Source organism: Ambystoma mexicanum, chromosome 1p, assembly GCF_040938575.1.
Source record: "Ambystoma mexicanum isolate Mex_15411 chromosome 1p, UKY_AmexF1_1, whole genome shotgun sequence".
NCBI classification, from domain to species: Eukaryota; Metazoa; Chordata; class Amphibia; order Caudata; family Ambystomatidae; genus Ambystoma; species Ambystoma mexicanum.
The window spans coordinates 490,366,782-490,385,655 of NC_090921.1; the positions used below are offsets into that span (position 1 = coordinate 490,366,782).

Sequence of the window (18,874 nt, forward strand, 5' to 3'; positions counted from 1 at the left end):
GGCTTTTTCCTAGGAGTCTTGGGTTGCCCCTTTGCTCCTGATCTGGTAGTTACTGCAGTAAGTTGCTCCAGTGGTAGAGGAGTGATTTCTGTCATCATCTCCTGAGATAACCCTCTCAGGGTTTTCTCCCTTGCAGGTTTTGTGAGTTCCTGAAACCTTTTGCTAGGAGGTCTGGGGGTATGAGATACAACTCCAAGAGCTTTGAGGTCATTACCCAACAGAACCCTACCTGGCACTTCACATTGTACACTGACAGGTATTTTTACAGCCATATCATTACATTGGATGAGAACTGGTAACTGGGGACACATCTGCACAGGCCCACCAGCTAACTTGGTGAGGCATTTGGGTGCCTTAGCAACATCCTCTGCCTTGAAAAATGATTCATCCACCACAGTTATGCTGGCTCCAGTGTCCCTAATGGCAGGAGTCTCCTGACCATTCACCTGGACACTGTCCTTATAATACTCTTTAGTATTATCTGGGATAGAGTTATAGACATCTAAATTCTGTTGTTCCCACAACCCCAGAGAGACTAAAGAAACACTAGCTGAGACTCCAGTGGGTTCATCAGCTAGTAATAGAAAGTTTCCACTTGCCATATGTACTTCCTCTTCTGGAGCGAAGGCTAAGGAGGCAAGCTGGACCCCTGAAGGTTTACCCTTACATCTGGGATCTCCTTTCACATGGTCAGTAGCCTTACAAACAAAGCATGAGCCAAAGGCTCGCTGGAATGGAGGCTTGTTCTGACCTCCTTCTGGTCTGGGACCAGAAGGTACACTAGCCTGATTTGGTTTCCCTTGTGGCTTACCCTTATAGTTTGGTTTGGGGCCCTCTTTGGAATTTGTAGTATTAGAATTCTCTTTGGAGTCCTTCTTAGACTGTTTTTCCCCATCCTTCTTCTGAGTTACCCCAGAATCCTTGTGAGTGGCCCTGTTGGCAACCCACAAGTCAGCAGCCTTAGCTAGTTTCCGGGAATCCAATTCCCTGGAATCAGCCAAGTGTTGTCTGAGCTCAGGAGAGCAGGCATCATAAATAGTCTCCAACATAAACAAATTCTTCATACCTTCATAAGTGTTCACCTTGTAACCCTTAATCCATCCCTCTAAGTTTTTCAAACATTCATTCACCCAGGTAGCCCAAGGGGTACCATCATGCTTTTTGAGGCTCCTAAACCTCTTAAGATACTGGGAAGGGGTCTTCCCAAACCTAGCTATCAAAGCTAGTTTCACACATTCATAGTCCTTCCTATCCTCCTCCCCCATCTCCATTACCACATCAGTTGCAACAGGGGGAAGCCTAGAGAACAACCAGGTGAGTAAGTCATTTCCTGTGATGTTCTGGAGCCCATGATTATATTCAAACAGAGACAACCAATCCAACACATCCAACTTAGGCTCATACATACCAACCAATTCTTTAGGCATCCGGGGTCTTTTAGGACTGGAACTTCTAGAGGAGCCAGAGAGAGAAACATTCTCAACAGATAATTTCTTCATTTCTAAGTCATACTTGAGCTCCATTTCCCTTAGCCTTAGTTCTTTGTCAGTTTGAGCATTCAGTTTCTTATACTCCAATTCTAGCTTCATTTTCTCTAGTTCAAAGTACTGAGGACTAAATGTGGGACCTGGTAAAGGTCCAGTAGGCACAGCAGGTAGAGCAGGCAGAGGCCTAGGGGGGACAGTTACAACAGCCTCACCCTCCTCTTCTGACTCTTCCTCAGAATCATCAACATTTTGCTCCATGTTAATTTCAACACTGTCATCTACAGTTGCTGGAGTGGTAGGTTCCTCTGAACCATCACCCAGACTTTGGTTAGCTAACAATCTTTCAATCAGCTCCATTTTCTTGCCCTTAGTCAGGAGATCCTTATGTTTACAGAGCACTCTTAAACAATCAGCAGTTTTGGCTGCAAGGGACTCTTGACTATAGCTTTCTATAACTGACATGTTAGAGGTTTTACTTTTTCAGTGCTAAGCTTTGTGGTTAGTTGCACTAAGGTATCTAAAGCACAATAAAATGTATACTCAATACAAATCCCACCGCTGTACACCAGTGTTAGGCAGAAACCTGTGCAGTTCCCTTGGGGAACACTGCAAAAGATTTAAGACTACAGGTAGAGCAGTAAACCCCTTTGGTAGCAGTCTGTACCACCCAGATTTACCTGGTAGCTGTGGCTGAGCAGTCAGACTTCTCTCAAGAAGAGTTAGGCAGTATGCAAAGTATACACAATATGTACCAAAACACAATAGCACAAGCAAACACTGACCAGAGCTTGGTTTCAAAAGTATATAGTTATTTATTTAAAATACACATAAGTTAAAAACACTCTAGCGAAAATATAGTAAAAACTTCAAACACAGTTAAAATGAAAGTAGATTCAATCCTTTCTCCTATCTAGACAACTCTAGGTTAACACCACTTAATTAAAACAGAGGTGAGTGCTTAACGTTAGATGACACTCTAGTAGTTTCCAAGAAAGGGAGAGAAAAAGCAGAAATGGGTTAAACACACCACTCTCAGGTCCAGAACACTTGCAATAGGCTTAAAGAAGCACAAAGTCACAGGTGAGCAAAAGTCACTAGGCAGGGCCCACTCTTAGAGTAGCCGGAGCGAAAATGTGCTCAAGATCACACTGTTAGTTAGAGATTCAAAGTCTTGCAAAGAGTCAAAAAGAGTTTAGAGTGGCTCAGAAAGTTTAGCCAAAGTGTCCCAGGCACTCCCAGGTTCGAAAGCCGGGGACTAAATCTACCCCGTACAGTCGGTAGCAAGGGAAGCCAGGCGGAACACAGTACCTTAAGCGGAAAGGATCCTCCAGCGGGGGCAGTTGTTCCAGGCAGTGGCAGCAGGGCTCGACGTCGGTCAGGGGAGAAGAAGTTCTCGCTGAAGCGCAGAAGAAGAGGGTCGTTGCACTGCCCGGGAAGAAACCAGCCGCGGAGTCCTCCGGTTAAAGGGTTGGTACCGACTTTCGCGGTATGGGGGTAAAGTGTGGTATTCCGGTTGCCGGGGTGCTTGGCACAGGCAAGGCGGCCACGAGATACCTCAAAGAACGGAAAGAAGGCGAAAACTGGTTGTCCCCACCAGTCAAGGGAAGGAGCCACTCCGTTAAGAGTTCTCCTCGGTCGTCGGGAAAAAGTGGTGAGACGGTTCAGCAGGGCTCCACCGGGTGGTGTCGTCGAAGCAGGTCGGCTCAGCTCTTCCCTCGTCGGATTCTTGGTCCTGTGGCGACTTCTGAAGTCCCAGTCCCCAAAGCCCTGCTTTTATGCAGCAAGCCCCCATTCACCCAGCCTAGCTGTCACTCAAACATGCTAAGTGGTGAGCCGGGCGGCTCACCACTTGGGCCAATCAGGACGGAGTGCGACTTGAGTTACCAAGGTAACTCAGTCCAGGGTGCCTAAATCCCCCTCCACCCCTCCTAAGTACCCCAGACAGAGTGGCACCACTTTGGAGGGCTTCTGTGGAGAAGCCCGCCAAAAGTGGAACAAAGGGCTCCACTTTGGGTCAGAGTTACAGAGGCGAACACCAACGCCATTTTAGAATCAAGTTTTGGCAAAAAGTCCCAACCGGAGTTATAAAAATAAATATATAAACCGGCGGTATGTTTAAGGCTACCGTAAATAAATAATTAAATGTGTTAGCCTAAAACAATGGGAAATCCCATAGGGAAATATTCGCGGTCGAATATAAAAAGTAGTTTCCACTGCCACCAGCCAAAACTCGATCAGGGGGGACGGAGACGTGCCCCCTCGACTAACAGACCCTGGGGCAATCGAATTGCCCCAGCCAGTACGTCCACAATATGATGGTTTGTACTGGTTCTGTTCAGGATTCAAGACTAGCAAAGTCTTTGGTGACTTTACATGCCCTGGGAGACAGTAGTCAGTCCCAGGGTATGGAGTCTATGTTGGGGAGTCCCTAGGACACCCCTGGGTCACGGCACAGAGGGTGCTGTGTGACCCACATCACAAAAATACATGAGGCCCTATGGAGTAAAAGACCCCATAGCCCATTCAACACAAGGTTTGTCCAAGATAACACACTTCAACATGTCCAAGAGTGAGGGTAAAAGAGTCTCACTCTTGGCAGGAGGAAAAAATTAAACCCCAGAAATCCAGCAAAGCTGCTGGGGGACTCACTAGGTAGGGAAATTCAGCCTAAACAGAGAATTCTCCCTAACATGGGAATCGAGGGGGTGGGAGGGACACCCCCGCAACCCCAGCTCACCACCTAGGTTGTAATCGGATTCAGCATTTTTTCTATTGCCGAATGCGCAATAATCGCGCATTCAGCATTTTTTTATTATTTTGAGGTGACAGCATTGCTCCTGACATCATTCAAGACAGATTGATTACTAGTGGCATTCTGCAGCAGCTAAGCCATAGAGGTGATCCGTGCTAGTTATTTGTTGTAGAGACTTTAACGCGTGCCCGGCTGCTAACTGAAAAACTGGTGGTTGAGCTGTGGGATCTGTTGTCGTTTTCGAGTGAGGTATTGGAGGAAAGAATCCTCTGCGTGTGATGTTTCCTCACGATCTTTGAGGAAAGGACCCTCTTATGTGAGACTCATAATCTAATGAGCCGGCAACTGCCGGGTGTTAAAAGAGATGTGTATTTCTCGGGAATTCATCACTGCTGCAGCATCCAAAGAGTAGCCAGCAGCCCCGTAGGTTCAAGGAGATTAGTGCACTTTGCAGGAATTCTTCATTGTTTGCAATTTTCAGCCTCTATGTGGGATAATTGCTTCAAGGCATCTCATCACAAAAATGCAGGCAGTAAAAGATTAAAAAGAAGAATGAATCTGCATTTGATGAACTTACATTTGTACACAGGTAATTAATCGAGACCATATTAAGGGAGTCAGTCAGTTTGGAGCAGTCTTTATTCTGAAATAAATTAATCTCCAGAGAAGTTCCCTTCATGCTTCATTAGCCTTTAGTCTTGTAGCAGAGCAAAACGGGTATGAAGTAGGGGAGCATATCAGAATCTGTGTGGTAAGTGAGATAATATTTCATGCTGTTGTGTATGGATTTCAGATCACAGAATGGAACCAGATGAAGCAGGAGAGCGGAGGAAATAGGCATAATCTGTTCGTTTTTATTTCCACTTCCCCTGTAACTCCCAGGGGCCTTAATTACAACTGATACATTTATGGAGTTATAGATGCAACATCTGAGAGGGTCTGTGGGGTCAGCAACTTCTGAAATATTCAAAAATAGATTTGGGGTATCATCTATAAAGAGATGTTAGGAGAACTTAAAGATGAAGAAAGGCTACCATGGAAACCATTAGGCAGATGTGAAGGGAAATGGGAGAAACTCAGCAAAAGGGTTGAAAATATAAGCCTCATGATTTGAGAGTTATCGGAGCAGCACAACAGGAGATTTTAGTGACTGACCTGGAAACTAATGTTAAACCCTTACACATTCAGCAATCCAAATAGAGATTTAAGATGGACAAGAAATGGGAGTAAGTTATTGGTGTAAATTCTTTAACAGAGAAAGGGGGTCCACAGGAGCGCAGGAATGGTTGGCAGTCGAGAGGGTGAGAGCCAGTTCCAAAAGTGAGGTGGTGGAGCAAAGATTAGAGATTGTAGCAGGGAGAGAAGAAAGGTAGATAGGGTGACTTTAGAGAAGAACAAGTTACTTACCAACTGTAACGTTGATACGACTGGATGTTCCTCCCACATTTTCCTCATCTTAGATATCTTGCCTACCAGCTTTGCTGCTGCTGAAAAATAAAATTCACCAGAGGGCGCTGTGCTTGAAGCTGCAGAGTCGTAGTCCCTCGAGGGCTGCCATTGAGCATTGACATCATCCGCAGTATAAAGGGCTTGAGCCGCGCCCGTTAGTTCAGTTCTGTTTTTACGGTGTTAATGGTCGCATCAGTTGATCAGGCTTTCAAAGTCCTTCGGCTCTTAAGGAAGTTCGAGTGCAACTGGTGTAAACTGTACGGAGGGGTAGGTTGGGAGGGTCCATGAGGAATACGTGGGAGGAATATCCAGTCAAAAGAATGTTACAGTTGGTAAGTAACTTGTTCTTCGAATGGATTGTGTCTTCCCACGTATTCCTCATCTTAGATAGGCTCCCAAAGCAGTAAGAATTTGGACGAGGGAGTACCAGAGATTTCAATCATGGATTGATTGGAGGATGGCTTTTGCAAAGAGGCCTCCTTGATAAGATGTGGAGTCCAAGCAGTAATGTTTTACAAAAGTGTGCATTGACGGCCAGGTGGCCGCTGCACAAATATCCTGCACCGAACACCCCTCTGAAGAGTTGTGGAAGATGCATGCCCCTGGGTGAATGAGCCCTTAGCCCATCTGGAGGCTCCTTCCCAGCCAGTTTGTAGCACTCCGAAATTGCCAGAATTATCCATCTGGATAGAGTTTGTTTAGACACTCCAAGTCCCAATTTGTGTCCAGTATATCCAAAAAACAGTTGGTCATTTTGTCGGAAATTCGCTAGTCTAGAAATATAGAAACTGAGAGTCCTTTTTGGGTCCAGTCTATGCAATCTCTCCCCTTCTTTACTTGCGTGTGGAGGAGGGTAAAAAGAGGGTAAGGTAATTTTCTGTGACAGGTGGAAATCGGAGATTATTTTAGATAAGGATGGTTTGACCTTTAGAATGACCTTGTCCTTAAGGAAAATGGTGTGAGAAGGTTTACAATGGAGCGCCTGCAACTTACACCCTGTGGGCTGATGTTATAGCCACTAGCAACATTGTTTTCAAAGTGAGGAGCCTTAACGGGCAGGAATGTAAAGGCTTAAAGGGGACACACATGAGACATTTTAAAACTAAATTTAAATCCCAGATGGGTACCTGAAAAGGTGTTGGAGGGTACACAGTGGTTAGTCGTTTTAGAAACTGGGTAACTAAAGGCCTTTTAAAATAAGAATCCTTTTCCGAGGAGCGCTTAAAAATAGATGGCGCTGCTAAATATCTTTTTATTTGAGACCCTGGCGCCCACGTGTGATAAGTCCATGGTAGGAGATTGGGGAGGGGCGGGGTTTGAAATTTTGGAGGATATGTATCCTGAGGGGAAATTCATGCCCAGGAGGTATTTGGGGGTATGATGGGCCCAGCGTACACTGCAATATTACAGGATGAGAGCAGGTGAGAGGGTGGATGAAGGACTTAATTCGGCTGAGTGATAGATACCGACAAAGACTACGCTGCCCTGTGCGGACTGAGGAATAGACCCAACGACATATGGGGTCCTCTGACGGCGTATCTGCTGGCAAGAGAAGCAGATACAGCAGATATGCTCCCACACATGGCTAATGGGAGGGGTGGGGAGGTAAATAAGCAGGGGGTCGTGTCGGGTTGGCCCTGAAGGTTGTGTGTTGTAAATTGCAGGCATTTAGCTTATGGGTTGGTACTACATTGTTGTACATGCAACATGGTTTGAGATGGCGATGTGAACCGGTTAATAAAGTTAATAAAGAAATGTTAAAAAAAAAATATTTTTATTGTACCAACTTGGAGCCCCAAATTGGCCACGTGTAAAAGGAAAAAGTACTGTAGGAGTATTACATAAGAATGGATCCACATTCTTATCCCTACACCAGTTACTGAACTTGTTCCAACGGCACCGGTACAAGGATTTTGTTGCTGGCCTTCTGGCCGAAAGCAAAATCTCCATTACGTCATCCAGGAGGTCCAAATCTTTATATTTCAGCCTCTCAGAAACCATGCGTGAAGGCCGAGTGTCTCGACCTCTGGATGGAGAACCCGACCTTCCTCTTGCGTGAGAAGATCCTCTCTTTGTGGAAGACATATTGGAGGGCAGATGGACATGTCCAGAAGGTCTGAGTACCACGTCCTCCTGTCCCAATCCAGGGCAATTAGGATCATGGATTTTCTTAACTTTCTCAACCTCCTGATTACATGAGGAATTACGGGAACTGGCGGAAACGCGTATAGGAGTGGAAATTCCCAGTCCATCACGAACGTGTCCCGTAGAGCTCCTCTCGGAGGAAATTCCCTTGAGCAGTGCAGTTCGCACTTCCTGTTAACACTGGTCGCAAACAGATCCACTTGAGGGGTTCCCCGAAGGTCGAAGATCTCTTGAAGGACTTCCTGAGCTAGTTCCCATTCGTGAGAAACTGTGCTCTGCCTGCTCAGAGCGTCCGCCGCCGTGTTCTGCTCTCCGGCTAGGTGAACTGCCGACAGAGAGATTCCTTCTTGCTTTGCCCAGAACCAGAGCTGCATTGCCTCTCTGCACAGTGGTAGTGACCCTACGCCTCCTCTCTTGTTGAGGTAGTACATGGCCACTGTGTTGTCCGTCGTTATCAGAACATTCTTTACCGTACATAGGGCAGAAAGGCCTTCAACGCTAGCCTGATTGCCCTCAGCTCCAAAAGGTTGATTTGTAGTTTGGACTCCGATGGAGACAAATGACCGCTGATTGTCAGATTGTTGGTCTGGGCTCCACACCCAACGAGTGAGGAGTCCGTCACTACTGTTATCTCCGCCCATGGTTGCCAAAAAGATTCTCCCTTGAGGATATTTTCCTTGCAAGCCCACCATAGAAGATCTTGAGACACTCTGGCCGGGACTTGCAGAAGATCTGACATATCCCCCGAAAATTGGGACCATTGAGTCCTGAGGGCCCATTGAAGGGATCTCATTCTCAATCTGGCCTCTGGCACCAGAAAAATGCAGGATACCATGAGGCCGAGCAATCTCAGAAAATCGAAGGCCGGCAGATGTTGGGCATTTTGAAACCTTGTTACCATCTGCAGAATGTGGTAAGCTCTCTCCTCGGGAGGCGAGGCTTTGCCTGAGAGAGTATCCAGGACTGCTCCGATAAATTGGACTTTTTGGCGTGGAATCATTTGTGACTTCTTGTAATTGAGGGAGAAGCCCAGTCTGTGCAAGAAGTGGCAGGTCATGGTCAGATGTTCCTGTGCTCGTTCGGTGAATTTGCCCTGATTAACCAGTAGTCCAGGTGAGGGTAGACATGAATTCCCCCCCTCCTGAGACTCACTGTCACCACCACCATCAGCTTGGTGAAAACCCTTGGGGCGGAGGTCAGCCCAAATGGCAGAACTCAAAACTGATAGTGAGAACCGCCAACCGCGAACCTCAGGTACTTTGGATGGATGGATCGGCACATGAAAGTAAGCATCCTGAAGGTCCAATGAAACCAGCCAGTCCTGAAGCTGAAGAGCCTGAAGGATCTGAGCAAGGGTCACCATCTTGAACTTGTCCTTCCTGAGGAATTTGTTCAAGTCCAAGATGGGTCTCAATCCTCCGTCCTTCTTGGGAATGAGAAAATAAGGGGACTACCAACCCGTGTTCCTCTATGCTACAGGTACATGTTCTATTGCACCTTTCACTAGCAGGACTGAAATTTCCTGCACAAGGAGCGGGTCTGGAATTTTGACAAAATTTGTTCCCTGAGGATGATCTTGAGGTCTGTCGAAAAGGAAGGCAGTAACCATGGGCCACTATCTCTAGTGCCCAGGCATCTGACGTAATGTCCTGCTGTTCGTTCAGATATCGAGTGATCCTGCCTCCCACAGGGGTCTTGTGGGTCAAGACCTCAGAGTGGCTTTGCTGAAGCAGTGGCTGAGGAGGTAGTAGCCACTGCTGGGACTGATCTAGCGCCTTTCCCTCTTCCACCATGAGGGGGTTTTCTCTGTTGGCCTCTTTGACTGGCCTGTCCCTTCCCTCTTCCAAAAGAGGAATAGAAACGAAAAGGACAGCTCCTCCAGGAAGCTGACCCTGTGTAGGAGTGTTGCTGAGGCTGCCTTATAGCGGCGCTGAGTGATTTAGAGGTCTGCAGCTTCTCCAAGCTCTCACCCGCCTTGCCGCCGAACAGCCTCAAGCCATCAAAGGGCATATTGAGTAATCTGGATTGCACGTCGGTTGCAAAACCAGATTTCCTCAGCCATACCTATCTGCGTAGGACCATGCTAAGTGCCATGGACCTGCTTACACCATCAGCAGTGTCGAATCCTAACTGGAGGCATTCCTCCATAGCCTCCTTTCCATCCCTTAACCATCCTGTTCCTCGCCCTCCGGGATGTGTTCAGCCGCTGATGTCATACAGTCCCACGTGTATGTAAACCTTGCCAGACTGCAAGTTACATTTGTAGATTTAAGGGCCATGCTGCCCGAAGAGAAGACTTTCCAGGCCCAAGTATGACCTTTCTTGTCATCACTATCCGGTGGTATCGAAAGGATAAGCTGACTGTCTAGGGGAGGTTGCAGCTTGTACCACCAAGCTTTCTGGCAAGGGATGCTTTGACAGGTACTCAGGATCTGATGAGGATGGTCTGTACTTCCCTACAAACTTTTTATTTACTGCAGGCCCAGAGTCAGGGGTTCTCCCAAGTTGCCATCACCCTTTTTTGCAATTCCCTATGGAAAGGGAAGACAGGGTCCCTTTGAGGTCCCTCATTTAGGATGTCTGTCATATCGTCCTGGTCAAACCTTGGAGAAGTTGTTTTCAATCCCATGAAGTCAATGACTCTCCCCATTAGGTTTCTATACCCAGGGTCTGCATGATCTGCAGGGTCTCGCTTCTCAAACTCTACTTCCGGGGATGTGTCTAGGCCACTGGGTGTCTGAAGGCAATCTTAAAGATCAGCCATTTGAGAGTTTGGGTCTATCAACTCCTCAGGACCTCTTTAGTTCTAAATCTAACCCCAGTTGAAGTAACATCTTCTTCAGATGATTGCTCCTTGTAAATAGAGGACATAGATCTAAAAGTTTTTGCCTGGATTGTGGATGGAAGATCTTTTGTGGTGAAAAGGTTGGCATTGCTCTAGGCATTGACAAAGGCGTCAATTTTGGCATCAGAATTAAAGAATTCCTTAACAAAGGTATCGAAGGCGTTGATGATATAGACTCTGGCTTCAACAGTTTCAAAGGAGGCTTTGACGTCGTCGAGGGAGGCCTGGCCACTGTTGCGGAAGGTATCGACGCCATCTTCGACGGCGGCTTTGACGTTGTTATCGAAGGCTGAGTTGAGTCGATATTCGATGTCGACTTCAATGTGGATGCCATTTTGTCAGTCGATACACCCCATTTATGCACCGGTGGGTTCACTCTTTTTTCATGAGGTGTCAGAGAGCTCTCCCTCGAAGACACCCTCGACTTTTTGTCAGATCTCAGGTGCCTGGTCTTTGATCTCCCCCTGTCACTCTTGGAGTGTGCCGGGGCATGCTCTTAATGCTGCTTTTTCAATGGGGTCTGGGCCGCTTTCTCGAACATTTTTAGCATCGAAGCCCTGAAGGCCTCCCTTTTTTCAGGGGAATCGTGCTTGGAAGGGTAGGATACGACCCTTCTGTCAGACGAGGAGGAAGAGGAAGAATAATATCTATGTCGTTGCTTCTTCGATTTATTTATTTATTTATTTATTTTGGGATGAAGAAGAGGGGGATTTCCTCGAGGACTCTTAGACCTCAATTTCCTCGACCCGTGCCGAGACTTTCCGCTCGACCCTCTCGAATCTTTTACATATAAGATTCCTCCCCTGCCACCAGTTTACCTTTCCATTCCTTAAGAGCCTTATTGGACATAGCCTGACAGGAACCACATTTGTCGACCGGATGGTCAGGGCCCAAACACCAAAGGCAATTACGATGGGGGTCGGTAATCGACATCTTTTTTCCACACTTTTGCCATTTTTTAAAACCTGTCTTGGGTGTGGATGGAGTCGATGAAGAGGACATTTCGTCGAAAAAACAGATGCACCGTTTTGTGACATGAAGCAATGCTCGGAAAAATGGAACTGAGCTAACGGGCGCGACTGAAGCCCTTTATACTGCGGATGACGTCGACGCTCGATGGCGGCCCTCGAGGGACTACGACTCCGTGGCTTCGAGCACAGCGCCATCTGGTGAAAAAAAATTCCGGAGCAGCAAAGCTGGGAGACAAGATATCTAAGATGAGGAATACGTGGGAGGACACAATCCATTCGGAGTAGAGTTTGAAGTTGGTAGCAGAAAAGCAAGAGGATACTGTGCAAGGTAGAGCAGGAGCCAGCAGGGCTTGGAGAGTTTGCAAGGATGTAACCAAAAAGAGATGAGGTAAGTATTTGGACTTTACACATTTTACGGCATAGGCAAGTAGTGAGAAGTGAAGGGGTGTAAGATGTTGCTATTGAAAATCTTGTGTGAGATCCAGCATTGGCGACAAGGAGTGAAGAATGAGAAGGTCCAGGAAGAGAAGTGGTTTGTGAAGAGAAATCTGGGGGCTATTTGAAGTTTTCGAAGGACTGCTTAATAGTGAAGGCCAAAGGGAGGCGGGAGAGCTAGGAGGGACGTTCTAACTTTGGCTAAATAGGGGGCCAGAGAAAAACCTGCAATTTAGAGATGCCCGAGATAGAACGGACGGGGAACAGATGTATCTAAGCTAATGAGAGAGTTGTCCGATGGGAAATAGTCAACAGTGAGATTAGGTAGTGTAAAGGAGGAATAAAGGAAGGTTAGGTCAAGTGAGTTGCCTTGAGTATGAGTCAGAAGGTTTTGGGCGAGAGGTTAGGGTTTTGCCGTATATGAGTAAAAATGAGTTTACGTTGGAAGCTTAGAAGGGGCCGAGAATAGAGGCACGGTGGAACGATCTGAAAAGATGGTCCATGGCAGAGGCAGTAGTGTTGTATAAAGCACTGGAAATGGGTAGAAATGAAAGCTCTGAGGACATCACATCATGGAACACACTAGTACAAGAACTGTTCACTTCACCGGACGACAAACCCCCTGAAGCCAGCACCCTTAGATAAGACACTTGCAAGGAATCATGGAAGACTACACATGATTACAACCTATTACCTCTCACCTTAACAATGGCCACAACGACCCAAGAGGTTCATACTCCTGCAAAGACATGTACAGTGTCTGTTTGTATTGAGATTAGGGAGGGAGTTGGGAAGAGGGTGGGGAGCATGCAATGTTAGTATGCTAAACCTAGAAGACAGTCAATGCAAATATGTTATACTTTGTGAAATACCTAATAAAAAAATATTTAAAAAAAAAATTGAAGCTTGAATTCTCCTGTCAGGGACTAGAGAAATAAGCTAACTTTTAAGGTTGCCTTTAAATTGTAAGGATAACAAGGCGGGAGTAGCTCGGTGGCTTAGGATTCGAAAAAAAGCTGGGTATTGTAGCTGAGACTTGTGGCCATGATAAGGCCCTAGTAAAAGCAACAGAATTCCCAAACAATTGGAAAGGTGGGGTCTTCAGTTGGGGCTTCAAGCTAAGAAAGATGCTGGAAGATGGGACTTGAATTAGATGGCACAATGGTGCTGCAATAATCCACTTAGTCCTGATGGTTTAATGATGGTTAGTGGCAAATCCACTTACTTACAGCCAGCTTATTAGAAAGTAATACTTTCAGATCCCAGTTATTTTGTCCTGTTTCTGTCATTTTCATGCTTAGATTTGCCCATTCCCTCTTTCTAGTATGCCAGTGTTTTGAATACAAGTATTTGCAACCTACAATTGAAGCCAGTTGAATTGCAATATCTATGGTGCAGCTCAACAAAGCGCAGGAGGGTGTTTCGGCTTAAACAAATGATCTGCTTTTAGGATTCTGGTGCAAACGCATTGTATTTGAGACTAATTGTCCTGTGAGTCTCCCAGCTGCTTCCCATTCAGAAGTAAGAAATTGTGCACTTGATTTCAATGGTAGCAAGCAATAAAACCCTGGAAAGCTAGATAACTGCCTTACTAGAACTAGTTCCCCCTCTAGTGTTTCCATTTCTCCAATTAAATCCTTTGCTTACACTGTGTCTATCAAATGAGAGAAAGATTCAGCAACTGACACCATGAGTTGAATTGTGTTCTTACCAATCTGCATCTCTCTTCTGGTACAGCACTGACATCCACGGGATGGCGCTCTATCACATTAACGAACTTGACTTCTGGGACAGCAATAGCACAGATCACATGGACCCACCTATAGATAGACACAGAGAAAATAGATGGAGATAAAGCTAGAGAAAATGCAATATCCCTAAAACAAATTTAAAAACGAATAATTTAAGGTCGCTGTGTGTTAGGAATTTCTTCCAGGGTTTGGGTCTCGACTGTTGACACACTGACTGTACCAGTCCCTCCACATTTGTCAGTTGGTAAAACCAGCCTTCAATGAAAGGTAATGTACTGCAATGTGATTAAAAAAGGAAAAATACGGCGTTCCCCCACTTCAGGAAGTACTATGAGGCGGCTCAACTGTGAGTACTAAACAAATGGATCACAGACACATCGGATAAATGGTGGATGGCGCAGGATCGAGCTGTGGCCAGGTCTAACCTGTGCCACCTATTGTGGAAGAGACCCGAATATAGACATCAAAATATCAAGATAAGCGAAGTCATGAGCACCACAATGGATATCTGGGACAGAGCCACCAAGAGAGAAACCCTCACGATAGACCCCGCTCCTTTCATTCCAATGTTTGACAACCCAGACTCCCCCCCCTCCCCCCCCAGGGGTAGAAAAAGGCTCTTTCCAGAAATGGAGGGACGCAGAGTGCACGAAAGTGGGAGACATGTTTGAGGGAAGGCAGATCAGATCCTTCACAGACTGCCAGGATCTACTAGGCCTCACAGAGAAAGACAGATATCAGTACAAACAGATCCATCACTGGCTCACCACGCCAAGAATCACGAAGGCGTTGACAAGAGATCCCACCCCTTTTGAGACCTACATTCTAACCCAAACGGGAGAAAATAAATTTGTCTCCACACTCTACAAATTCATCAACGCCCAAGAAGAAAACATCACATGGCTCTACATGAAAAAATGGGAAATTACGCTAAGAAAACAAATCCCGAGGGCTCAATGGACATTTCTGTGGCAAATAATTCCCAAGTGGACACGTGCAATACAAACAAGAGAAGCCTGGACCAAAGTGATGATTCAATGGCACTACACCCCGGAAAGGCTTCACAAAATGTTCCCGACAACTCAAGACAGCTGCTGGAGGGGATGTGACGCTGTGGGCACATGGAGACATATATGGTGGGACTGCCGGGCACTACAGCAGTTTTGGGCGGAAGTGAAAACTCAAATGCAAGAAATGTTCAAGGGAACGGACAACCTAGAAGAATAAATCTGGATGTGCGGCATGTGGCCCCTCAGAGATAAAACTCTCAATAAATCACAAAAGCGAAACTTCATGGGGTTCCTCATAGCAGCCTGGCTGGCAATCGCACAAAAATGGAAATAAAAGTCCCCCCCAACCACACAAGAATGGCTCCACAGGATATCGACATATGTAGCGATGGAAAGACTTGCATACAACCTCCAAGGGGACAGACAGCGTTTTGCTACAGACTGGGGAGACGCCATAAATGACCTCCAAAGTGACTATATGCTACAATGGTGTCCACATAATATTCATATCTTAGATATGTTTACAAGCTGAACCCAAAGACTTCATGGGACACTAAGGACTGCAGAGATACTAATACCGGTAGGGAGGGAGTGGGGTGGGAAGGGGGGATTGGGGACTATGTTGAGTCCCGATGTTAATGTTTAAGAAATGCCAATAAAATCTATTTTTTTTAAAAAAAAAGGAAAAATACCTTCACACTGATTCTGCTGCTCTTAAACCATGGCCTCTTTCCTTCACAATTGTTCAGGAATATATGGACTCCAGGCAGGACCAGGAAAGGTTTACCAAAAGCATGCTTTAAATGTTTTTGGTGAGTACTCTGCATGAGTGTCACATTTCATTCCTTGGCTCCACCCGCGTGCTTCAACATCTGTCACATCTGTGATGAAGTTCCCTGCTTGACCTTAGAGAGGGATGGTGGGATTGCCAAAGGGAACGGGTTGACAAGCCATTTGATGCTGTGCCCAAAGATGGCCTGGGCCAGGATCCCCTAGTAAAGAGGCAGTGTCTTGTCACATTACCCAGCAGCAGGCTACTGTCCCTTTAAGGGACACAAGCATGTACCCCATATTGAATCAACATCTTATTTTCCCAGTAACAAGTTGGCTAGAAGCCATCAACATTCCCTTTTTACAAACTTTAACCCGTACTGTATAAACAGATTGGTCAATACTTGCATGAAAAGAGAAGTCAGGAGCAAGCGCAAACTCCCGCTCATCTTGTCACCTCATGCTAGGAGGGTTTTTCAAAGGCACTACCTGGAGTAGAACTTTGAAAAGTCATTTTAGACGTATTTAAGCAAAAATAACTGCCATTCATTACAATACTACACAAAGGCACATTTCAAATATTGGAAGGGAAGTAAAGAAACAGTTACTCACTGTAGCGACTAGTGTACTGTTAGTGCATAGTACCCCTTTCCGCCATACTGATGGGTGCCTGTTTCATGGTACGGGAGCCTTTTTTTATGCAAAAAGATAGTATCCATTTATATTTGTTGCATGCAAGGGTGTGCCTGGGCGACCCCGCACATGCTGACTCATCCCACCAGCCACGCTCATCATTTCTGTGGAGGGGGCAAACCTTACTGTGTGGTGAAAAGTTGCTAGGGAAAGCCTTTCCAAAGCTGGCATCAGGTCTCAAATTGGTGTCCAGACAATAGTGCTGACAAAAAACAGATGATGAAGACCATGAGGTGGTCCTGCTAATAACATCCCACGGCACATTGTGCTGAAAAGCCACAGGTGTGGCTTTGGCTCTGATGGCATGATCATGAATGCCCTTGGAAGGATCACACATGGAATAGCAATGATTGTTGCCAGAAACTAGCTACCTGGTGATTGGGGTTTGAGAGGTCTTTGAGCTGGGGTGCTGACCGGAAAAGGTTATGAAAAGGGCCTCCGATTTTCTGAAGTGCTTTGTGGGATGCAGGTAAAAATTGAAGTCTATGCCGACGTTGCGCGATTAGAAGGCAATGTTAGCCAGAGACTGGATTGAGAAAACAAAAGCTGTGGAGTACCACCACATCATTGATGTGGAAGTAAGGCAGGGTGAGTGCTCAAGATGACCTTGACTTTATGGAAGAATGTGTAGGGTTCGGAAGCAGGTGTGGCCTGGAGTTTGCTGACTCTATGTTCAGACGTGCAAACCACAAATATGGCCACCTTTCATGACAAAAACTTTAGCTCAGTGGAAGTCAAATGTTTGAATGGTTTTGACCATCGACGATGAAAGGATGACATTGACATGCCAAACTGGGTGGGGTTTCTTGACAGGAGGAAGAGTCTGGTGAGACCTTTAAGAAGATGTCTGCGAACAACTGGGTTGAAGCTGGAGAAGGACATGACCTGATGATAGGCCCCAATGGCTGATAGAGATGTTTGACCCAAAATGCCAAAGGCTGCCAGATGAGGGAAAGGATAGGATTTTATTCAAAGATCAGGACAATGGATTGGCATGCTTGTCCAGAACCCAGTAGCACAATCTGATCAGCTTACTCCTGTATTGGGCCCGGGTAGAAGACATGCTGGCTACCGGCTTAATATCCATTTTCTCTTTATATTATCCAGGATAGCCTAGGGTGAGCTGCTCATCAACCCTGCGGCTAAGCTTAGCAATGCAGGAAATGGTGGATCACTCCCTTGCTTCTGGTGTAGGATATTGTGCACTGTCAGAAGAGGAATCCTCCTTCTGGGCCTGCACCAGGCGGGAGAAACTAGTATTGGGCTGGCCACTGGGGGGGGGGGGTTGGTATCGGCATGAATGGCAACCTTGCTGGAGGAGAATCTCTTCAGGAACCTGGGGAGAGGAGGGCTTGGAGGAAATGCATACAGAGACTGCAGGACCAGGCTAATCGCAGCAGAATCTACCATGGAATTCCTGTTGATTCCTCCCCAAGATGCGGAGAAGGGGCACTTGCTGTTATCTATCTTGGCAAAGGGGGTTGGCAAAGTCTGTTTGGGGTTGATCTTGAATTCCCATTAGTGATACTGGGATGTAATTCTGCTGAGGCGGTACACCTCTGGCATTGAGCAGTCCTGGTAGATGAATGGCATTCAGGGAAATTAGCTGCTGGATGGCCCATTACCAAATCCTCACTGTCAATAAGCAAAGGGGGTGGGATATTGTTCCTCCCTGTTTGTTCGGAAAATACATGGAGGTAAAACTCTGCATTTGGACAAGAACACTCTTCTCTCCGAGTACTGGCAGGAAGCCTCTACGAGCGTGAATTTAGTCTCAAGTACTAGTATGTTGATGTGGAAAAGACTCTTCTCTGGGGAACACAGGTTATATGTTTTATGAGGGCCCAAGCTGGCTCCCCAATGCCCAAGGGAGGAGTGTGTGGCAACACTTCTCCGGGTCCTACTCCTGAAAGGGAATCCCCCAAGTTAAGTTGGAGGGGTGGCGCCACCATATCAAATTCTGGTCCAGAAAGGCAGGGATCGAAGTTTGGTTTCACTGTCTCCTAGTAGACTGGTTTCACGAACTGTCTTAAGTGCAAACTCCTCATTTTCAGGCATACTAGAGGGACACCTAGGACGCGTGCCGCCATTCATACTAGCAGTCTCTAAAACCAACATGCAGAGGTCACCTGTCTCTGCTGAAAATTGTTCACTTCTGCTGAGATAACTAAGATCCTCTGCTGAGATGGAAAAATTCTTGTAGACTTTGTCGCAAACATTTCTGGTGGTTGATGGATCATAATGCCAACCGACTCAAATACACCTATAGGAACCACTGTTGGATATTGGAACACAAGGGGGTTTATGCACATCTTTGTTAAAGGGGACCTTATCTTTGACAACTTTGAGATCATATGTCTTCAAGAGACTTGGATATTGGATCTTCCAATCCTTGAAGGTTTTACCCTACACTTAAACCCGGCAGTAAAAGGTCAACTAGGGCGCTCTATGGCGGGTCTCCTTTTAGCCATAAAGAACTCAAGTGGCTTGATGGCTATTTATGTAAGAAACATCTCACCACTAATTCAGATTGCTTTACTCAGAATTTCTCTTGCCACAATGGTG

General features: G+C 46.2%; 1 protein-coding gene across 2 annotated transcripts in view; it reads right to left on the minus strand.

Moving 5' to 3' along the window:
- LOC138573535 (lysine-specific demethylase 4B-like) overlaps positions 1 to 18,874 on the minus strand; it is a 2,173,569-nt gene that overhangs the window by 257,337 nt on the left and 1,897,358 nt on the right. For both annotated transcript variants that reach the window (XM_069649346.1, XM_069649347.1), the window contains one exon: positions 13,796 to 13,904. In XM_069649346.1, the coding sequence (XP_069505447.1) occupies positions 13,796 to 13,904 (109 nt within the window). The remainder of the gene's footprint in view (positions 1 to 13,795; positions 13,905 to 18,874) is intronic.